A 24,424-nucleotide genomic window follows, 5' to 3' on the forward strand; every position below is an offset into this window, starting at 1 on the left:
ATTCACCTGGCGTTTTACTATTGCCAACACATCCACACCAATCCTTGGCGCCGATTTCCTCGACAATTTTAAACTCGACGTCAGTATTTCGGAAGGCAAAATTATTGATCGAGTAACAGGTATCTGCGTTTGTAGAACTGGAAAGGATCAAACGAGAATCGGCTTATCATCACTGCATTTAGAACATCCGTTCGCTACCATCGTAGACGAATTCATCGAACTTACCGAACCAAAGAAGTTTGACGACTCGATCAAGCCTCCAATGGTTACTACTGGTTATCCATCATATCGAAACCTACGGGCCCGCCTATCAGCTGCAAGCCGCGTCGATTGAGTGGCCAGAAATTAGATGCTGCGAAAAAAGAATTTGCATCTATGGTTAAACGGGGCATTTGTCGCCCGTCTAATTCACCGTGGGCCTCACCATTACATCTCGTACGAAAAAAGGATGGTAATTGGCGACCCTGTGGTGATTACCGCAGGTTGAACGCGGCAACGATTCCAGATGCGTATCCTATTCCCCATCTTCACGACGTGCAATGGATGCTTCGCGGAAAAAAACACTTTACGACGTTGGATCTGGAGCGTGCTTACAATCAAATACCTATAAACCCTGAGGATATTCCAAAAACCGCAATCGTAACCCCATTTGGGTTATATGAATTCCCAGTTATGACATTTGGGTTACGCATTGCATTGCAAGCCAGACGTTCCAACGTATGATAAATGGACTGTTGGCGGATCTCAATTTTTCGTTCGCTTATATTGATGATATCTTAGTGGCGTCGTCATCGCTCGAAGAGCATCTCGAACATTTGCCATTGGTGTTAATGCGTCTCCAATCGGCAGGGTTGAGGAGTAATCTGGCAAAGTGCCGTTTTGGACAATCATCTGTTCAATTTTTGGGCCACATCGTCACCGGCAGTGGAATCAAACCCCTTCCGGATAAGGTCCAAGCGATCAACAATATCCCATTGCCCACTGTTGTGAAGGAACTCCGCCGTTTTCTTGGCGCAATCAACTTCTACAGGCGTTTTATTCCTGGTGCAGCTCACTGCCAAGAAGCGCTTAACAACCTCATCGTTGGCAACGTAAAAAATGATAAAACAAAAATTCTTTGGACGCAACTCACCCGTGCGGCGTTCGAAGAGTCGAAAAGACTCCTCGCCGAGTCAACAATGTTAGCACACCCGAAGGAAAATGCACACCTTGTTCTTGAAACGGATGCAAGCGATGCTGCAATTGGAGCTGTTCTACACCAGGTAGTTGACGGCGTCATCGAACCTCTTGCGTTTTACTCAAAAAAGCATGAACCATCCGAATATCGATATGACACTTACGACAAGGAACTATTGGCAATTTGGAGGGCTATCCGTCATTTCGATCATTATTTGGAGGGCCAACAATTCACTGTCCTTACTGACCACAAACCACTACTTGGTGCGTTTGGAAAGACGAGTCATCACACCGATCCGACGAGACGGCGTCGGGTGGCGCAGATCTCCGAGAGAACAACGGACTTCAGACATATCTCGGGAAAAGACAACTTGGTCGCTGACTTACTTTCACGTATCGCTACAATATCATCACCATCATTCGACTTTTCCGCGCTCGCCGCCGATCAAATAGTGGATCTTGAATTACAACAATTGCTCTCTGTCGAGAACACCAGTTTCAAACTGCTTCGATTGAAACACTTCGACTCGAGCCTTGAATTGATCTGTGAAGTGTCCACTGGCAAAATGCGGCCTTTCGTAACAAATTCGTTACGAAAATCATGCTTCAATAAAATGCACGGCATCAGCCATCCCGGAATTCGAGGTACGCAGAAATTGATCCGTCAGCGATTCTTCTGGCCTTCTATGCGGAAGGATATAGCCAACTTTGTTAAGCATTGTATACCATGCCAGCAAGCTAAAGTGCACAAACACAACAGAGCAATCTTAGACAAATTTGACCTTCCATCTGAGCGTTTTCAACATGTACATATTGATATTGTAGGACCGCTACCGCCGTCGGATGGAATGCAGTATATTTTTACAGCCGTCGATCGCTTTACTCGATGGCCGATTGCAGTTCCTATTGCGGATATTCGAGCTGAAACTGTGGCACGTATATTCATCACGAGCTGGATTTCAAACTTTGGAGTTCCACATCGAGTGACCACGGACCGTGGTCGCCAATTTGAAAGCACTCTGTTCAGGGAGTTGAGTATTCGTCTGGGGGTAGATCATATTAAGACAACTGCCTATCATCCTCAGGCAAATGGCCTTGTCGAGCGTTTCCATCGACAGATGAAGGCAGCTCTTATGTGCTTCGAAACAACGGACTGGTCTCATCGACTTCCCTTGGTTCTTCTCGGATTGAGAAGCACTTTCAAGGAAGACCTCGGAGCCTCGTCAGCCGAAATGGTTTTCGGTACAACTTTGCGTTTGCCCGGAGAGTTTTTAGATAAACAAACTCCGTCAAACGTGGTAGCTACGCAGTTCAGCGACGAGCTTACTAGTATGATGAACGAGATTCGACCTGTTGCAGCGGCAGACCATTCTAGGCAACGACCTTTTTTTATCAAGGGATTGGACGAATGTACGCATGCATTTATTCGAGATGATCATGTGCGTCGTTCACTGCAACCGCCTTACCTTTGGGCCATATGAGGTTGTTAAACGTGGCCCCAAGATGTTCAATCTGTTAGTGAAAGGGAAGACAAAAGCTGTCTCGGTGGACAGAATCAAACCGGCTTTTATTTTGGCGTCTTGGCCCGGTTTGGTCGAGTAATTCGTTTCCCTCGGCATCGTCTGGGGGAGAGTATTGTGGCGACCAGGTAGTCCGCTACTAATGATCCTTGTTTCCAGGACGACGAAATAATAGGGGAAAAAATCCATTAGAATGAAAGTTGTCAAGTTAATTTATTAGCAGTTTTAAATCGTTATTTAGCGTTGGGAGTGTTAAATATAAAGAATTCCCACAGGCTCACCCAACTTGCCCGACAGTTTATCGCGACACTTAATGCTCCCAGTGTAAATACATGTGGAAGTTTCTCCCGCGAGATTGCCGCAAGTAACTTGCTAGTCTACCTGCGCCTTAAGAAGTTAACTCGAGATAGGAAAAAATGGAGCACAATAGTTTATAGCTTGGTTTATAGTGACTTATCTGGTAGAATATATTAATTTATTTTCCGTACACCATGATGGTAGAACGGTTTTGATTATAATAAATAATAACGTTACAATTCTTGTTGTTTATTCCATATTATGCTGTAAAGGATCATGACGGTTGCTTTCAAGTTGGGGCTATAATGTAACTGGAATTCACAGTGATAACGCTTTGCGTTAAAGCAAATTCAAATTTTAGCGCGCTTGCGTTTGCGCAGTACCTAAACACTATGGCAGTACCGAGGGAGTCAATATGCAACACATCTGCAAAGTTAATGCCAGTGCCCTCTGATGGTTGTCTCGCCTCTCTTACATATCCCCCCATCGGTAATTTTGAACCTGTTATCAATCCCAGGTATTTTATGTCTCTCTCGTTTTTTTCTTGTCCTTAGTGGTCGTGGACTATCTTTACCCCTTTTAGTTGCCGGTCGCTATTTAATATTGTAGCTGTAGCTTTTCCGCTGCCTCTTTTAGCTTGCTTGCCTTCATCCATCGCCTTCATGCAAGGTGACATTTACAATTTCGTTGAGACAGTGGTGAGGTTTTCATCGGGGCCAAGCCTACCCTTGGAATTTCTACCTCCATTGCACAAGTAAACTGACAAACCTCTTCAACAGTTCATTTTAATTGAACGCTTTCAATTTCCAAATTTGAAATTGGGCCGGTTTAAAATTTAAAATGCAGATGGCGCCACTTCGCAACATGAATGAAGGCGGCCTACGTTATCGAGTTTTAATACGCGTAGTCGCGTACGCATCCCGGTTTTTGTTTTCTTAAGAGGGGGAAGACCTTGCATAGCACGTGCACTAAACCCCATAATTTTCGGTTTGGTTTTCTAATAGCAAAATTAGTGAAAAACCGGCATTTTCCGTTGTTAAGTACTCGCATTTCCCCTGCAAGTAGTAATTCAAGCGCTTCCGACCCAGTAATTAACGTGCAATGGCTTTGGGTACAAAGGTTGAGGAAACGGAGAGTAATTGTGCCCAAGACAATTCGGACGAAAATACGTGCAAATCGAAGGAAAACGGCCTAATTACCGGTAAGTTTCTCCGAGATTCTTGCGAAACTTCTTCAATTTTCATTTACCGCTTTTATGCGTTACGTAATGGCTGTTCGCTGATTTGATTTGTCAATGCATCGATGTCGCAATCGCCTTTGATTTTATTTAATTCTTTAAATTAGCCCGTTAATTGAATTGCTACTCGTCCATTGCGTTCTTTAATTAGAGAAACGGCCCCATGCAATGAAATCCCTTGTTTACCTACCTTCTGTCATTTGAGGGACTATTTTTAAGCACTTCTTGAGCATCTTCCTGCCCTCCCTTTGAATCCACGTGACTCTCGCTTAACGTTAATTTTTTCTCAGCAGAAAATTCGAGCGAATCGGATGCAAAGAAAGATGAAGTGGTTTTCATACAAGACGTGGGATTTTCGGTTAAAATCGTCAGCCCAGGCACGGACATGTTCGAAATACAGGTAAGGCCAATTCTACGAATTGTCGGGACACTATACTATCGAGAATCCGCAGGTTTCTAGCATCGAACTGGTGCAAGAAATTCACCAGCTGCTGATGGACAGGGAGGACACGTGCCATCGTACCTGCTTCTCGCTGCAGCTCGACGGTAACTCGCTGGATAATTTCGCCGAATTAAAAAACATTGAAGGTTTAAAGGAGGGCTCCGTGATCAAGGTCGTCGAGGAGCCGTACACGATGCGAGAGGCGCGTATACACGTGAGGCACATTCGAGACCTGTTAAAGTCTCTAGATCCGGCCGACGCGTACAACGGAGTCGAGTGCAGCTCACTCTCATTCCTGAACGCGGTGACACAAGGTGATATATTAGGTGAGTTTGAGAACCTCCCTTTGCTTTTGAATGTGGGGGGTCATGGAGTGTGCAACACAAATAATTTAAACAATAGAATCTTAGTATCGTCTCAGTTGGCTGTGTTAAATACACAGAGTGCATGTACTATGCGATCAAAAATGAGTTGCTGTCGAGTCACCTTTGGAACTTTTACATGGGAAATCGTATTTAACTTAAACTTCCAAAGGCGACTCGACAGCAACTCATTTTTGATCGCCCGTTACAAAAGCTTGAATGACAGAGTTGATTTGTAGAAAAGAAGAAGCTACGACCGGAGAGTGTCGACTGTACGCCACCCGAATTTATTATGCCCAACGGCAAGGATCGGCCGCTTTCGGCGCTACAGCCCCAGCTAAAGGACTGCAAGGTCCCGCAGTGCGTTAAGGTATGAAATTCGTGTTGGAGTTTGTGAAGTACGTGTGCTTTTAGGTGCTAACGACCTCGGCGTGGAACCCTCCGCCCGGTCACAGGAAAATACACGGCGATCTTATGTATCTTTATGTTGTAACGCTCGAGGATAAACATTATCACATATCGGCGTGCTCAAGAGGTTTCTATATTAATCAGTAGGTACACCAATTGCATTCGTTTTATGAATTTCCTCTCTTTGGAACAATAGACAATGAAGTGACAGTTATATGCTAATGATGTGTACCTTTTCTAATTCTGGGACCAAAACTGCTTATCTTTAATCTAACTACATGTGGGAGAGTACTGAAATTGAGGTCAGTTTAAATGGTGAAGCTGGGAAGTGCACTCACTCCTAAAATAATTAGTTTAATAATCCCGAAATTAAGATTCATATTTTCTACCACCCAAAAAATTGTCCTCTTTTCTTTTGTTTTTTTTTAATTGTCCCTTGTTCTTTTGGTATATTTTTAAATGTAATCCTTGGGATGGGTGGAATCTTTGGTTTTATGAATGGGATCATTGTCTTCTGCTCTTTTGGTATATTTTAGATGGGGTCATTGCCCATTGGGATGGATGGGATATTTGTTCCTTGCTCTATTGTTTTTTTAATGAGATCATTGTCCCCTGCTCTTTTGTTTTTTTTAATGGAATCATTGGCTTCTTTTTTTTTATATTGAAACGGGATGAATTGGGATAGGATAGGTGGGATCATTGTCTCCTGCTCTTTTGGTTTTTTAAATATTGAAATGGGATTATTTGGGAGGAGTGGGATCTTTGTCGTTTGCTCTTTTGGTTTTCTTAAATGGGATCATTGTTCCCTGTTCTTTCGGTATATATTTTTTAAATGTGATCATGCGGGGATGGATCGGATTTTTGTCTTTTTCTTTTTGGTTTTTAAATTTGTATTTTGAAACTGAATTATGGGATGGGTGGGATCATTTCTCCCTGCGCTTTTGGTGTTTTTGAAATGGGATTATTTGGGAGGGGTGGGATCTTTGTCCTCTGCTCTTTTGTTTTTTTAAAGGGATTGTTGTCCTCTTTGGTATTTTTTTAGATGGGATTAGTGGGATGGGTGAGTTCTTTGTCCCCTACTCTTTTGGTTTTTTAATGGGATCATTGTCCCTTGCTCTTTTGGTATTTTTTAATGGGATCTTTGTCCTTTCCTCTTTTGTTTTTTTTTAATATTGAAACAGGATTAATTGAGATGGGTGGGATCTTTGTCGCCTGCTCCTTTGGTTTTTTCCAATGGGTTCATAGTCCTTTGCTCTTTTGGTATTTTTGTAACGGGATCATTGTCTCCTGCTCTTTTAGAAGTTGTAGATTGTAGCTTGTAGCGCATTTTTTAAGAATTAAAAAGAATGTGCTATTGTTTGCGTTTTGTCCGTCCGTTCGTCCGGACCCACGTCTACCGTTTTGAACTACTTCTACGGGAATGGTCCTAGAGTCCTGGAAATTTTGTGCAGTAGGCAGCCTATACCTTGAAGGTGTGCCAGACGGCCATCAAATTTCGCTGTCTAAAAGGGGGGCCCCCCACGATTTATTTCCTGAGATGCTGTTTTTGAAAGTAATACGTGCATAACTTTTACATACAACAATCAATTGGTCTCAGATTTTGCATACGCATGCCTTTAGTGGTGCCAAGTTAAACTTTAGAAAATGGGGGGAGGGGGGTAAACACATGTTCTACTCTTCATGGTGTTCTAATGAAAGGTCTCATCGAAAGGAATTAATTTATACTAACCATAGCCTTCCCTTTTCGTGATCGGTTATAATTCCTTCTATCTTAAGAGTAAATTGTCAAAGGAAAGTACCTACAAAGGGCGATTGGAACGTTTGGAAGAAATATAACCATTGCGCATTTAAATAAAATTTGATACATAGTCACTTGGAATAAAACCAAATTTAACGCCAGTTTCAAAAAATTTCGTTTTGCGCATGCGCAGTGCCAACTTTCTTATTTATGGAGGCATTTAAATAAAATTTGATACATAGCCAGTTGGAATAAAACCAAATTTAATGCCAGTTTCAAAATTTTCGTTTTGCGCATGCGCAGTGCCAACTTTCTTATTTATGGAGATTTAAATGAAATTTGATACATAGCCACTTGGAATAAAAGCAAATGTAGCGCCATTTTCCAAATTTGGTTTTGTGTAGGATGTGCAGTGCCAACTTTCTTATTTATGGAAGAAATTTCGTAGGGGTGTTTAAAAAAATGCGCTTTACCTGCACAAGGGTTGTGCACAATTTGTACTTGTTTTAAGATGGTATCATTGGGATGGATGGGATCGTTGTCTCCTGTTTCTTAGTTTTTTTTAAATATTGAAACAGGATTAATTGAGATGGGTGAGATCTTTGTCGCCTGCTCCTCTGGTTTTTTCCAATGGGATGATAGACCTTTGTTGGTATTTTTTTTACGGGATCATTGTCTCTTTCTCATTTAGAATTTCTTTAAGATGGTATCATTGGGATGGATGGGATCATTGTCCCCTGCTTTTTTGTTTTTTGTTAAATATTGAAACAGGATTAATTGACAGGGGTGGGATCTTTGTCGCCCGCTCCTTTGGTTTTTTCCAATGCGATCATAGTCCTTTGCTCTTTTCGTATTTTTTTTTAACGGGATCATTGTCTCCTGCTCTTAGAATTTTTAAGATGGTACCATTGGGATGGTTGGGATCATTGTCCCCTGCTTTTTTGTATTTTTTTTAAATTTTTATTTTGAAACGGGATTAAGTGGGATCTTTGTCTCTATTTTTTTAATGGGAGCATTGTGTCCGGCTGTTGTCGTTTTTTTTTAATGGGATCATTGGGATGGGTGGGATTTTTGCCCCTCTCATCTTTTGATTTTTTTTTCGGCGGAATGTTTTTTTATCATTCCGCTGTTTTTTCGTATTTTACAATTTTATTTATTTGTGATTGAAATGTGATTGTCTGGTAGTGCTCCATTAGCAAGGAATGCTGCTCTTTTTTTAATTTTTTTGCAATCTAAAACTAATGATCAACCTTCTTGCAATTTTACATTAGTATTCTTGTGGCGTGAAGACCAGACATTCAATTGGCCATTAGAAGCTGCTGCAGTTAGTAGTTTGTGTTTGAGTAAACCTTCCCCTTCCCTTGCGAATACTGTGCGAGGACGACGAGTAGCATAATTTTAAGAAAATTAATTTTTTTTAGTTATCAGACTGTGTGGACGTCAAGTAGTGAGTTGTCAATTTTTTGTATGATAGACGCTCAAAAGAAAAAGAAATTAAAACGCCATAAAGACTACAGATTATAGAGTTTGGTTCGGGATCGAATTAAAGAAGTTATAATAATAATAATAATGCCTTTAGTACTTTTTAAGAAAAAAAAAGGAACAAAAATATAATTCTGTGCACTAGAGGCGGAGTTAAAAGCTGCTCTTCCACTCAACCTCTTGTTGGCGGCTTCATCCTTTTATATTATTTAGATATTCGATGTGTAGACATGTACATATATTATCAACATATCTAACATACTACCAAATGTAAGAAACCAGTCCGGTCACTGGTCTTAAATTCGCTTTAAAAAAAGAATTATTTAGAGAGGTGTTGGGAAACCAACAAAAGATAGCTGTAAACAAGAAAAAATAAATGAAATAAAAAATATGATAGATTAAAAATTATATTTTACTATTTTATGAATCTATTAAATGTGTGAATAATTTTTTTTAAAAATATAATTGCCCAAGAGTTTTGAATTTTGATGGGAGGCTGTTATAGAGCTGAAACCGCGTTGATTTTCAAACAATTACACATTAGTCTAATGCGTAGCTGGACGTCAGTTTAATTAGAAGTCTTCCAGTACCTCTGCCACAAAATTAAATAAACAAATACCCTGTTTTGAATGGTGGATTGACATTTTAACTCTTCCTGCACTTCCACTAAATTTTCTGCAACTCACTTCTCTGTTGTCTTCTCAAGGGAGATACACCGAACTCCACCTCACAGACAACACTTTTTCAGACTAGGCACTGTCGCGGGGCGAATTTCTTTAAATTTTTGTTTATGTAATTATCTGAGTAGCTATTAAATAATTATTTTAGATCAACAGATCAGGACTTTAATCCAAAAGCGGCCTCACCAAGTCACTTGTGTCATTCGTTAATCGAACTACTAAACCAAATATCGCCGCTATTCAAACGTAATTTTACGACCTTACAAAAGAAACGTAGCCAAAGACACCCCTTCGAGCGCGTCGCCACCCCGTATCAAATATACGTATGGACCGCCCCCGTGATGGAACACACGATCGACGCGATTCGCGCCGAAGACAGTAAGTTCGCCTCGTTACTTCCATTTCAAATTGTCTAGGTCTACGATTTCAGCTTTCTCCTCGAAGTTGGGCTACGAAGAGCACATTCCCGGACAGACGAGAGACTGGAACGAGGAACTGCAGACTACCAGAGAGTTGCCGAGAAAAACGTTGCCGGAACGTCTGCTTCGCGAGAGGGCGATTTTTAAAGTTCACGGCGACTTCGTTGCCGCCGCAACTCGGGGGGCGATGGCTGTGATTGACGGTAACGTGATGGCGATCAATCCGGGAGAGGAGGCGAAAATGCAGATGTTCATATGGAACAATATCTTCTTCTCTTTTGGTTTCGACGTTCGCGATCACTACAAAGAGCTGGGCGGTGACGCCGCCGCGTTCGTGGCGCCCCGCAACGACCTACAGGGCGTTCGCGTGTATAGCGCCGTCGACTTACCCGGCCTGTACACGTTGGGAACTGTCGTCATCGACTACCGCGGGTACCGCGTTACCGCCCAATCGATTATTCCCGGCATTCTCGAACGCGAACAAGAGCAGTCAGTTGTTTACGGGTCGATTGATTTCGGGAAAACGGTTTTGACGCACCCGAAGTACTTGGAATTGGTAAAGGTGATACGGTTGGTTTGCTCGTGGTGAGTTTTATCATTGTAGTTAAATAAAGCAGGGCAGCAGCTTAAGATTCTTCCGCATCACGTACTAAATGAGAAGGACGAATCGATCGAATTGTGTTCCAGTGTCGAATGCAAGGGTATCATTGGTAACGATGGACGCCATTACATTCTCGACCTGCTACGAACGTTCCCTCCTGATGTCAACTTCCTGAAATGTTTGTTCCCAATTTAACGCATTCCTTTACGTAACGGGTCTGTTTTAGTGGACGAGGAGTTGAGCAAAGAGGTAATGATGTTGGGCTTTCCGATAGAGCACAAGCACAAGTTGTGTTGCCTCAGGCAGGAGCTCATCGACAGCTTTGTCGATTCTCGTTACATGATGTTCATTAAGTACGCCGCCTTCCACTTGCAACAGCTGAATTTGCGCAAAAACGAGGCCGTGAACAATAAGGAGAGTTCCGAAGAGAAAAAGGATAATCAAATTGAGACGGAGGAGGCGAAGAAGATCGTTGAAAGCATAACGGACGGCGGCAAGTTGGAACGTAAGTCTTGGGGGGCATTGTATCAATCGCTTTCTGTAACAGTTTCTAATTCTACCGATTTTCCCTTAGAAGAAAACTTCTGAATCTCAATTGTTAATAATGCTGAAAAGAAAGAATGGCACCCAGGGCCTGCAAACAATGTACCACGCACACGACGCGATCGATTAAAACAAATTAGTAATTTTAAAATCCGGCCCTGTCTCCAATTTTCTTTCGCAGATGCACAGTCTTCTTCACAAACCGATGTCGCTTCTGATTTTTCTTTACTTTTCAATTTCTTGTTTACTTATATAAGTGAATTGGACTTCTTGTAATCACAATTATAGAATGGCTCTTTGATAGTGGACGACTATTTGAAATAACCTTTCAAAAAGGCCTCGCTTATTCGTGCAACGCCCAGAATGACCAAGGCACTCACAATACACTGTATTTGTTGTCAGGACAAGGTTTGTATAAAAATAATCTTCTCTTTTCCGTCATTTTAAATCGCAATGTAGCTAGTAGATGGCGCCATTACTAATAAATAATTAAAGTCACTAGATATAAAAAAACAGGTGGAACAATCCGTAACATTAAAGTTACTAGAATCTGGTAATTTCCGCCATTTTTGGGCAAAAATCATGCGTTCTCTCTCTAACACACGAGCCTAATGGATTGCGGTACTTTCTATATTTAGTGACTTTATAAATAATCATAGATATATAAATACCTAGATACAGCCATCCTTAACAAACGTACCTCGGTTTTTAAAAAACATATCTAAGAAATTTGTACATCTCTCCATTACTTTCTAACCAAGAAGAAACATGTTCTATCTCTTTTTATTGCATTAACCACTATGTCGTACGCGAATCGGACGCTTAAAACAAACTTAGCGCGTCCCATAAGTCATGTGACAGTTGACACATTTCACGATCCCGCGAAATCAAATCTAACTAAAAATATTCGCCCTAAACATGATGGGCGGTTTTTTCACTAAATATTATGTAATTATTGCGTTATCAATTGAATACGAATAACATTAGTGCTTGCCATAATGATAGACGCGTCCATAATTGTTATTCCTGAAATAGTTTTATTACATAGAGCTACGCCATTCAAATTTGGGACTATGTTTACCTTGTTTGGCATGATGTGCTGCAGTGAATTCATTGCTGGCTTGCAGAATATCAAAAAAACCGTAAGTAAGTAAAGTTTATGTTCAACATTTTAATTTTAATTGCATGGTTTTAGGCGTAATGGTAACGGAGATTAAGTTGCGACAGGAAGTGAATTCGTTTCCAATTATCATTTTGGCCTATATGATGCAGTGCGTTTGTATCATGATCACAAAGAAGGATGCGTGCAATATTCTTAGGAAAGCGAGATTTATAGACTGTTGTGTGCGTGCAATATCAAATTTTGGTCGCTACGCGTCTTGCCTACCTTTCGGCATAGTCCAATCGGTGGGGTTTCTTTTTGAAATTATAGTGCTAATTGTAGTAAGCTACACGTGTACATTTATTTAAAATAAATACAAAATCTTAACAATGATATCCAATTGATGATAATTCTCATTTAGTGAACATTCATTACGTTTGTAAAAGTTCACAATCCGAATCATCGTCAGATGAAATTGACAAATCCTTATCATCACTGTCATTATTAACACTTATTATAAAGTTCAGAAACATCAACCAATATAACTTCTCTTTTAAATTAATCACTTTCCACATCTTCACACACTTTCTTCCAGTTGTCAGCTGTAATTTTTTCAAATTCTTCATTTGCCAGTTTTCTAAGTAACATCTTCCATTTTAAATGTAACATTTCTTGCTGCTATGCGATTTAAATAAATAAAAAGGCGGTTTATTTATGTTGTAAAGTCTCAAATCTGATAATTTTCTGTGTGATTTGTGCTAACAATTTGATTGACAGTTATAATAAATAATGCGAATCTTGTCTTCCATGCTCAGGGTACCTCTATGGGTACGTTCCACTTAACGCCCGCAACGACCACGACGCCCGGCTGCCGTTCCACATAACGACCACAGTCGTTATGGTCGCAATCGCGACGTCAGATATGACGTCATTACTAGCGACCGCAACGAGCCCACGGCGCTCGCCTATCGTACCTGGGTCAGCGTGGGAGTTCTAATTTTATAACCTTACATTCTTGACAGGAGACATTTCTAGAGACATTTAACTGTCAGACACTAATTGTTTGAACACGCATGCGTTACAAATTTTTCGTTTTCGCTATGGAGAAAATATAATTACGTGTTTCAGTACGTAACCTTGTGGTGGACATCACTATGGATGTTCTACATGCACAAACGGGTAAGTATATATGCTGATTCGTGAATGTTAAAGTTATTTGTTAAGGAAAATTCTGCTCTAACACCATTTTCTTTATTGCAGATCTTAGATTTGCCACTAGTTTGCTGCAAAGTGCTTTACCAGGGAATGCGAATGAGACTCGTATAAATGGTAATGCAACGATTAATGAAAATGCATGTTTGTTTTGAATGAAGAAGAGAAATTGTTTTCAAAGCTGCATTCCCAAAAGAAATTCTGGGGAGAAGTGTTCATTATCATCGTATTAAGTATGGCCGCAACATTTATGATAGAAATTCAAAAGTCGTCTTCAATATTTTATTAACAAGAAGCCATATCTTGTGTAAAGCGAAGAAGTATGTGTCAATAATTGGTACTGAAAAATAAAAAAAATTTTACTAACTTAATGTGACTTTTGAATTCATAATCCACCCCACTTTCTATCCTTTACGCATTACGATCTCCTCAACGGCGTCCATGTTGGAAAACTGTTCACTCACGCGTGACGTCACACCGTACCCAAAAGCGTTCCACTTAAGGGTTCGCCCACAACGCCTCTAAGCTAGTGGAACGACAAAACCGCGGTCGCGGTCGTGATCGTTGTGGGCGTTAAGTGGAACGTACCCTATAAAGGATAGCGCTATACGTAATTAATGTGCCGAAAGTGATGGTAATAGATGGTACGTCCTTTTGAACTATGTTGGGGTATGGCTGTATCTATGTATTTATAGACATATCCACCGCACCTTTCGACATCCAAACGTAAAAAGTTCCCTATCTCTTTGACATCCGTTGACGTTTCGACATCCGATTTCGGATGTCGAAACGTTTTCCCGTGTTATTTCACTCTAGAGCCCCTAAGGGTGAGGGGGAAGCAATTTCAGGAAGATGTCGAAAAGATATGGTTGTAAAATTAATAAGTATATTTTAGTTCCGCGCTTTGCTGTGAAGAGCGCGCGCAGGAGCTTTGGTGTGTATATTGAATATACAAACGCAATGTCATAACTGCGACTGAATGACATCCAGCGTATAATTGAAAAAATGTACGATTCTACTCATAGCCCCTAACTACATCCGAAATTTGGCAATCGCGCTTTCTATAAATAAACTCCACGATATCTGCTTTTGCACCTATTTAGCAAAATAAACGGAAGAAGAATTACATTAACGTTTGGTGTATAATTAAAAGTTTATACTCTGCGAACTCTTTAACATCATCTATTTTATAGTCAATTAATACTTCTAAATGGGAAGAAATTAAGTTAGGTTCCACTCGCTGTTCTAATCCAAATTTCACTTTTGAATGTTATACGTTGTTGATATTCAGGCGATCCCCTATTTGTTATATATATATATATATATATTGATTCAGAGATAAAGAGAGAGTCAATAAATTGAATTGTAGCCATCTCAATAGAATTAGTACTATATTTTGAAAATCTCCTTTGAATTAAAAATTAAAAATAATTAAAATTGAAACCTATTTGCACCATTTTTAGCCAAAATGTTGCATCGTATTAACCATACACGAAATTTCGTTTTTGAATATTTCTGGTTATTGAACCACTTATTTGTTCTAAATAATGCTACAGACAAAATTATTTGAACCCTGACTTTTCTAATATTACTTGTACCATTTTAAAAGGAATTTTTCCAGTAAACATCCACTATTAGGTTTTTGTATCACTCTGCAACTATGAAGAGACCCCCGTTAAAATTAAAATTCACAAAAATCTATTTTGCACCTTTATTTAACATAAAAGGTTGCATCCGATTAACCTTAAACAAAATTTCGTTTTTGAATATTTCTGGTTATTGACCCCCTCCTATTTGTTCTAAATACTGGTACAGACAAATTCAATTGAACCCGAACTTTTCTAATATAATTTGTACCATTTTAAAAGGAATTTTTAAAATAAACTTCCACTACTAGGTTTTTGTATCACACTGCAGCTATGACGGGACCCCCAATAATATTAAAATTCATAAAAACCCATTTTGCACCTTTATTTAACTTAAAAGGTTGCATCCGATTAACCTTCAATGAAATTTCGTTTTTGAATATTTCTGGTTATTGACCCCCTCTGATTGGTTCTAAATACTGGTATAGACAAGATTATTTGAACCCTGACTTTTCTAATATTACTTGTACCATTTTAAAAGGAATTTTTCCAGTAAACATCCACTATTAGGTTTTTGTATCACTCTGCAACTAGGAAGAGACCCCGTTAAAATTAAAATTCACAAAAATCTATTTTGCACCTTTATTTAACTTAAAAGGTTGCATCCGATTAACCTTAAACAAAATTTCGTTTTTGAATATTTCTGGTTATTGACCCCCCCCTATTTGTTCTAAATACTGGTACAGACAAATCAATTGAACCCGAACTTTTCTAATATAATTTGTACCATTTTAAAAGGAATTTTTAAAATAAACTTCCACTACTAGGTTTTTGTATCACTCTGCAACTAGGAAGACTCCCGTTAAAATTAAAATTCACAAAAATCTATTTTGCACCTTTATTTAACTTAAAAGGTTGCATCCGATTAACCTTAAACGAAATTTCGTTTTTGAATATTTCTGGTTATTGACCCCCTCTGATTGGTTCTAAATACTGGTATAGACAAATTATTTGAACCCTGACTTTTCTAATATTACTTGTACCATTTTAAAAGGAATTTTTCCAGTAAACATCCACTATTAGGTTTTTGTATCACTCTGCAACTAGGAAGACTCCCGTTAAAATTAAAATTCACAAAAATCTATTTTGCACCTTTATTTAACTTAAAAGGTTGCATCCGATTAACCTTAAACGAAATTTCGTTTTTGAATATTCTGGTTATTCACCCCCTCTGATTGGTTCTAAATACTGGTATAGACAAATTATTTGAACCCTGACTTTTCTAATATTACTTGTACCATTTTAAAAGGAATTTTTCCAGTAAACATCCACTATTAGGTTTTTGTATCACTCTGCAACTAGGAAGAGACCCCCGTTAAAATTAAAATTCACAAAAATCTATTTCCCACCTTTATTTAACTTAAAAGGTTGCATCCGATTAACCTTAAACGAAATGTCGTTTTTTAATATTTCTGGTTATTGACCCCCTCCTATTTGTTCTAAATAGTGGTACAGACAAACTCAATTGTACCCTGACTTTTCTAATATTATTTGTACCATTTCGATAGGAATTATATTAAACTAAACATTCGCTATTCGATTTTTTGTCACTTGCAACTATGAAGCGACCCCCGATAAAATTCACAAAATCCTATTCTGTACCATTATTTAATTCAAAAGGTTGCACCCGATTAAATTTAAACGAAATTTGGTCTTTTGCATATTTTTGGTTGTTTGTCCCTCATTTATTTGTTCTAAATACTGGTACAAGCATCCATTTTTAGATCTTTGTACCACTCCGCAACCATAAGTTAGCTGTTACTATTAGTTTAGTGTGAAACTAGCATGTTAGATGAAATTCCTAAAAATTTCGACATTAATTACTGCGTACCCTATGGGAGCAAAGGCAAACGATGAAAAGTTAATAGATTAATATCCGACTTCATAAACTATGATTAGACAGACATATATAATCACCAACACCTAGACTTATAATCGAGGGGTGGCTAACATTTCAATATTTTTAATCATTGGCATAGAGTAAATTTTACTCTATGTCATTGTTTATGAAACCGGCCGTTTTGTTAAAAACAAAGCATAGAAAAAGTACCTATAATCTATTTTACTATAAAACATTGCTATTTGATCTCTGTCTTCCATAGTAAACCGTGCGATAACACTTTTAACGCCCTTGACACATTTACCTTTGGTTTGAACCTACCATCCGTATTTACTAGCCAGTAATCATGGCAACGTTGCAAGGATGTTATAAGGTATGTAAAATTTTTAATGATCTCACAAGATACACGGAATAAAAATTTATATACAGTATACACTGGAGTGCAAAGAGATAGGGAGAGAATTTTTTAAAAAATGTGTATGGTTTATTTTTTAAGGGCGCAATAGCCTCATATTGCAATTCAAAAAATATACTCTCATGGCCGCAAACTGATAACTGTATCGGAAAGGGTGGATGATGTCATATCGTCAAAATTTTTGCCGGATGTCGTAAAGTTCGTTGGTCGACTATATATATATATCTATGTAAATAATGTATGTCTCTTATGCCTGGCTAAACCGTTCATATGATTGCGATGATACTTTGCGGAATGGTTGGACGTAACGCCAGCGAAGGTTTCTGATATAGTAGAACGGGATTTTGCAAAGGCGATACGAAGTCCGCCGGGACTGCTAGTCACGTTGCGGTGACTTTAGAAAGTACTTAGGTCAAGGTGAAAGTGAAAGGACATTCGCGACACACGCGAAAATAATTAAAAAAAACGGCGTTTGATACCAAAATGTCTAAAATATCTGGGTTCTTTCACACTGAGTTCAGAAGTTTTCATTGGTCTAATGAGAAAACTGACCCAGTCTTGGTTTACTTTGTATCCGCTGATTCTTGTTCTACCCCTTAGTTGAGGAGAGCACCAAAAGTATAGTAAAAACAGCAGCGCTCGCCGTCGGCTCGTTGAAAGAAACGGAATTCGACATTCGTTTCAATCCGGACGTTTATTCTCCGGGTATTCGCCATTGCGAAAACTTAGATCCCGCCTTATCCAAACAGCGGCAGCTAATCAAAGACGCGGCCGACTTCTTGCTAACGGTTCAAATTCCTACCTTCGTAAGTTGCACCCCTAGAAAGACCACGGTTATTTTAATTTTTTTCAGATTCGCGATTGCCTGGATCACACTACGGCGCCGATGGACGGCTTCACGTTATCCGAGGCGATGCACAATCGCGGCATCAATATACGGTATTTGGGAAAGGTTTGCAATCTTCTAGGGAAGGTGAAGCAGTTGGAGTACTTGCACAGTATCGCCGCCGGGGAGCTCATCTTGCGCGGGCTTAAACACATCTTTACTGTCTACCTGCAGGGTACCGAGCTGATGAATGTTTCGGTCGCAGTGGCGCACTTTTTGAATTGTTTCTTGTACTCCGGCGTTATTAATAATCCACTTCAAGGTACGGAGGAGGTGAGTGCTCGCGAATAGATCGTGTAGTTCAAATTTTGCACACGCGTCAAGGTCGCCAAAAATGATCACGGCGAGAGAGGTACTCACTTGTGTATCAATTCTCCTGCCCGCTGTTTAGAGGTGCACCAGTTTTTGGTTCCTTGTGCTACTTCATACTTCAGTAGTACATACAAAAACGCTGGTTTGATATTTGGTAGCGGGTAACGGTTTTTTCGAATTCGTATTCTGATCAGTATAGGAAAATTTGCACATGTACCGCTTCCTAGCGAATGCGAACGAAAGTATGTCGAACGATAACAACGTGTACGTTTTCGTTAGAAGCGTGCGGTGCGAGATAAGCGAAAAGAGACCGGACTGTGCGGGGGTTGTCGGTGTATGAGATGAGGCTTTTGGAACAGTCGACACGTAATTATTTGGGTGCGTTGAAAATTAAATTCGAAGACGCGCGAATGTTTCTATCGTTGAAAATTGAATTTTGCCAACTATCGCATACCATTTTAAAGTGAAATTGAATTCCCAGCCAAGTTAACAAAAGCAGGTAAGTACCATCTTATGTACGAAAGATTTTAATTCGCGTGTGTGAAGTTTTCGTGCAAAATTCGAGAATCAGAACATGCATTTTATTGGGGTAGTTTCATACGGATAGTAGTAAAGAATTTCGGGAAAATATATATTAAGCAGCGAGTATTCCGAAATGTCGAATACATCGTGGATGAACATTTAAACAAATTCAGGTTCGTCACAAATTGCATCATATACATGTGGAAATAGACGAATTACAGTCAATTCCGTGGCAAATAAAAACTTTAGCATCCTGATTCGTAGCAAGGTCGTTTAGTTACTAGTGATAAAATTTTCTAAAAGGAACATTTTCGAGTTTGTGAACTGCTTTTAAACGCGAATCGCAAGTTAATAATCTGATAAACAAAGATTTTTTTTCGGATCGCTAACAGTACTTAATGGCTGGTTAAAAGCAAGTTCTTTAAAGTTGAGTGACGTGTTTGTGCGACAAATCAAATTTGTACGCAACGACATATGGCAGGGAATTTAAAGACATTCGGTGCATTTCACCTGTAACAAGACATAGTTAATAAATTGGGCGAAATTAATATCAACACAGGGAAACATTGGCATTTTATTGTTTTGCGTAATCACAAACTCGAGTGTTTCTCTCGTGAACTTAAAGCCGGTTTACTCGGATTCGCAATACGCAGGTCAGAGAGTGCACTGTACGATTGAAACGCTCTGTTTCCATATTTCTAAAGGGAGCGGCACCTTTTACGTTGCGGAAGTGATACTCTGGTTTGATTGAACTGGAATAAGAACACTTGTAAAATGGATTAATTGAATTTTATTTAAAAAATGAATCAACTTCAGTAGTCGACGGAGCAGTGCGCTAAACTTGGTGGAACGGTACGGAATCTCAAGCGCCACCAGGAGGTTGTCGATCCTTCCTCTTGGTCAACGACGCGGTAGCGATTTCCCAAAGCGGGAACGGAAGCACAAACGTGTTACTTACCTTATATAAAATTCCCAAATTTGTGGAAAGAACACCAGATTTTCCAGCCTGCCGTCCTACTCTGGTGATAACGTTCAAAAATTATAACTGTAACTAATTGCTTGATCCCCTGTTATAAAAATCTTGGACCAGTCTTAAAATTCATGATTAATTAGCTCACTTCCATACTTTCGTTCACGTTTACTCTGAAGCGGTATGTGTGTAAATTTCCCTATGTTGAACGAAATCTAAATTCGAAAAAAGTGATTGTAAAACTGCAAAGCGGCCACCCGTTACAGTACACATTTTAGGTTGTATGTGCGGGTGTCCGATTCACGGTGGAAATTTGTGTATCCTCTCGCATATGACCTTTGCTTTTTATGTACCTTTGTAAAATTTGGACTGCCACTTTAGCTACTCACAACTGAACCTAAAACTGTGGGCATTTTTAGTCGAAAAACAATCGAAAACGCAATAAACGTCGAGGGCGCACCAATCAATTTTCTTACGTCGACAGTAACGAATGGACGAATCTAACACCAAAAACCCTATGGTCTCAAATCAAAACGGAACTAAAATCGTATTTCGATTATGACCTGCTGGCGGGCGACATCGAATCGGCCATCGAGAAGTACTCCCTTCAAAAGGTCTCGCTGCTTCGCTCCTTCTGCCTTAAAACCGGTTTACAAATTTTACTGCGCGATTACAATTTCGATTCGAAAGCCAAGGTGATATTTTACGAGGAGGACATCTTAAACATATTCCCCGTCGTGCGGCACATCAACCCGAGAGCGACGGACGCCTACAATTTCTACACGACGGGCCAAAATAAAATTCAGCAGGGGTACCTGAAGGACGGCTACGAGCTGATTAGCGAAGCCCTCAATTTACTTAATAACGTCTACGGCGCCATGCATCCCGAGATCGCGCAGTGTCTGCGCATGATCGCGCGGCTAAATTACATTATGGGCGAGCATACCGAGGCGATGGCGTATCAGCAGAAGGCAGTATTAATGTCGGAACGAGTTAATGGCATCGATCATCCTTATACAATTACAGAATACGTAAGTCGCCAACATGATTCGCACTCGGTATAGTTTTCTGTTTCAGGCTCACTTAGCTTTGTACTGTTTTGCCAACAGCCAGGTCAGTACAGCTTTAAAATTGTTATATCGCGCGCGATACTTAGCGTTAATTGTTTGCGGGGAAAGTCATCCCGAAGTGGCCTTACTTGATGTGAGTATTCTTTTGTCTTTGTTTGCTACTTAGGCGTTGAGCCATGTGGTCAAAAATGGACGATTTGGTTTCCATTCGTCATGAAGGTAGGAGAAATGTTTGGTATGATACTTCGTAAAATTCGGTAGCTTAGTTATGACGTCACAAAGATGGCCGCCGGGCTAAAATTGTAGTTTATCATTCCAAAGTCTGGTTTGATTTGTAAGGATTAAGAGTGCCATACAAATATCGGTGCAGCATAATGCCAAGATTATTATTCAAGATGATATTTTGTAAAAATCGAAGGTATTGTGATGAACCCAGGCCAGCCCCGAGGGACAGCGCAACTCAAGATTTAAAATTCAAAACTTTCCCTCCCAAACTAACTGAACCCCATGGCACGTGATCGTCTAGTTAAAGCTACCCAACATGAATAACCAAATAATAGGACCATTTACTACGTTGTGTTTTTAAGAGTCGCTACGGAATATGTGTTGCCTGTCGGAGTGAGGATCAAGTAAGGAATACAAATAAAACAAGTACATGCTTTAAAAACGGAGATTTAATCCAAATAGTTCGCATTGCAAGATTAAATTTAGAAAATGGTAGTTCACCGAGTACAAATATAAAAATAGGCTGGGAAAAAAAGAACTGACCAAGAAAAAACCCAGCCAACAAATTAATATTGAACTTTATAGTAAAATTAGTTGTCTGTAATGGCATAAATGCATGTTGTCAAGTACATCAATACAATGTCGAACCCCAGGCTCCACTGGAATTCCTAAGGAATAAATATTACACACACATAACAAAAACAATCATTAAAACATTACCATAAATTCATATAATAGGTTTGGATATTGGATGGCCAGTCCAAATCCCACACCGAGTAGTCTTTAGTTGCTCTGGTCATGACATGTCAACATTGTATGAAATCGCTAGGAGTTGGCCTCTCAGAAGAGCCTTTCACATAGGAAGGATAATTCTTTAACACAACCATAAGGTCACAACGAGAACACGCTTTTAGCGAATCCCTGCGCAAGTGAGGCCGGGCCTAGCCAGCGCCCTCATGTACGACTAAGCGGGACCCCAACTCATTCATTCACACATCTCTAGGGCCAGTCCAACCCACTAGTCTTAAAATGCCGGGTTATAAATTACCGAACTCCAGGCTCTCTACCATGAGTACTGACAATAACCGATCAAAAGACAAATCATGACATAACATAAATAACAGAGTAACCAACGGCAAACTCGCACGCATACATAATTATAAACAAAATATACACAATTTATGTAGGCGTTGACATATTTGCACTGGCATAACAAAGACTGACACAAAACCAACATTCGGTCACTACATGTCAGGGATCGACTAATCGGATTGATTAAAAATATTGTCAGAATGCCTCTTTTTTTCAAAGACACAAAAAAACAATACATGAAACATAATCTCTGCGTATGTCAGTTCTGAACTTTAGCCAGCCTCTGCTACGTCTAATCGAGATTATATATCGACATCAAATATAGCACAGTACATATTCAAAACAAGTCACCCTGCCAAATATTAATAATCATAATCACCTGGTTCAAAGAAATAGTAGGAGCATAACTTTTAGTACCAGCACATTACAACAATACAAAGGAACATGTCGTGGTAAACATTGGTATCAAGTAATTAATTCACAATGCCAAGTGCAATATGTAACAATCAACCACCTAACGTACGTTACTCGCCCCCAGATGAGGCACCCTGTAAATACACAGTAACGTATTCATGCAAACAATAGCGAAATGCGCTGCAATAAACTCAATTATAAATTAAAATGTAGTTCTGCATACTTGTATTGAATATAGTCCCTAAGGGAACATACAGTATCTAAATATAAATAAAACACGTAAATCAGTCAGTAATTCACAGTAGGACCAGTATAATTCAAAGTGCAATTTGTATCTAGAATGTGCTATAAATGCCGATAATCATGCGGTACGGGAATAACATTAAATTGGCAAATAATCGAACACGATCATATTATTAGAGGGATGCAATAGACGTAGAGATAAAAAAAACGAGTACATCACCTTTGTAATTGTCGAAGCTGCACGCACTATTCGCAACGTAAAGATTTACTTCTGGTCTCAACAAAAGCACGAATACTTCTGCCGCATTCTCCCCCTTTTTTTTTTAAACAAATCCTAGACGAAAATTGAACGTGCTTCGAGCCGGGTCGATACGGGTCATTAAGTTTCCTCGCATAGCGTAATATTTGACACTTTTATTGTAAATTATGGCCCATTTCAATGTAGAGCAAAGAAGAAAAAAACACGTGTTCCACGAAAACGAAACAAAGCGCAATCTTGACCTTTTTCGTCGCGCCAGGATCGTATTCGGGAATATTTAAATCGAATTTTAGCGGGCTAATTCGGTTCCATCACAGTATAGTCAACCGTTAACTCAATTTTCATTTAAATTTAAGAAATATCATCTCAAACATTGATCCTGGCTTTATACTCCATTAAAATTTTTATGATACTTTTACTCCTTATACATGAAACCAGACTTTAGAATGCTTAACTACGATTTTCGCCCGGCGGCCATCTTTGTGACGTCATAAGTCATAAATTTACGAAGTATAATACCAAACATTTCTCCTACCTCATGACGAATCTAAATTTGTAGGTTGCACTTACTCCCCAGAAAGTAAACCGCACATGTCCTCTATCTCAACGTCTATCCTGATTTTTTTTTGGCAAAGAGCTTTTTTCTGTGGTTGTCAACTTAATGAACTCGTCATTTCAGAGCAATATAAGTTTAATCCTTCACGCCGTCGGCGAGTACGACCTATCACTACGGTTCCTCGAAAAAGCTCTAGCTTTAAATATCAAATACTACGGTGTCAAATCGCTTAAGGTGGCCGTCAGCTACCATTTGGTAGCGAGGACGCTCAGTTGCATGGGTAAATTCAGGGAGGCTCTCAACAATGAGAAGGAAGCATACACAATCTACAAACGACAGGTAAGATGTAGCAGCTTTGGAACGGACACTTAGTCGGAATTTTAGTTGGGAGACAATCACGAAAAAACCAAAGAATCGTCAGAGTGCTTGAAACACTTAACGCAGCAGGCGGTGGTTTTACAAAAGAAAATGAACGAGATTTACACTGGTAAAAATGGAGCTTCGATACCTCCGATTCAGATACAACCGCCTTCTATGGGATCTGTGTTAGATATGCTCAATGTCATTAATGGTATTTTGTTTGTTCAAATTAGGTGAGCTCAATACAGTTTGCAATTGTCATGACTAAATTTGTATTCCAGTCAAGAAGATATCGATAATTTCAAAGCGGAAATCGAGAAGCAAAACTTGAAAGAGCACACAGAGGAGCAGCAATGTGCAATCGAAAGTCATTAAAAATGCCAAACTATGGATTA

General features: G+C 39.4%; 1 protein-coding gene across 2 annotated transcripts; it reads left to right on the forward strand.

Moving 5' to 3' along the window:
- The first annotated feature begins 3,895 nt into the window (after positions 1 to 3,895).
- On the forward strand, positions 3,896 to 24,424 carry LOC116180224 (clustered mitochondria protein homolog). 2 transcript variants are annotated; one of them, XM_031500111.1, is made up of 16 exons: positions 3,896 to 4,194; positions 4,521 to 4,630; positions 4,683 to 4,998; positions 5,274 to 5,404; positions 5,449 to 5,585; positions 9,491 to 9,720; positions 9,773 to 10,317; positions 10,366 to 10,540; positions 10,589 to 10,867; positions 17,721 to 17,926; positions 17,974 to 18,279; positions 20,230 to 20,841; positions 20,888 to 21,013; positions 23,793 to 24,008; positions 24,054 to 24,262; positions 24,311 to 24,424. In XM_031500111.1, exons 1-16 carry the CDS (start codon positions 4,095 to 4,097, stop codon positions 24,402 to 24,404), a joined length of 3,792 nt encoding a protein of 1,263 aa, XP_031355971.1. In that variant the 5' UTR covers positions 3,896 to 4,094; the 3' UTR covers positions 24,405 to 24,424. The 2 variants fall into 2 exon arrangements, with proteins under 2 accessions (XP_031355971.1, XP_031355972.1); XM_031500112.1 differs by having other exon boundaries at positions 4,524 to 4,630.

The sequence above is a fragment of the Photinus pyralis genome, unplaced genomic scaffold, assembly GCF_008802855.1.
Source record: "Photinus pyralis isolate 1611_PpyrPB1 unplaced genomic scaffold, Ppyr1.3 Ppyr1.4_LG9, whole genome shotgun sequence".
In the NCBI taxonomy this organism is placed as follows: domain Eukaryota; kingdom Metazoa; phylum Arthropoda; class Insecta; order Coleoptera; family Lampyridae; genus Photinus; species Photinus pyralis.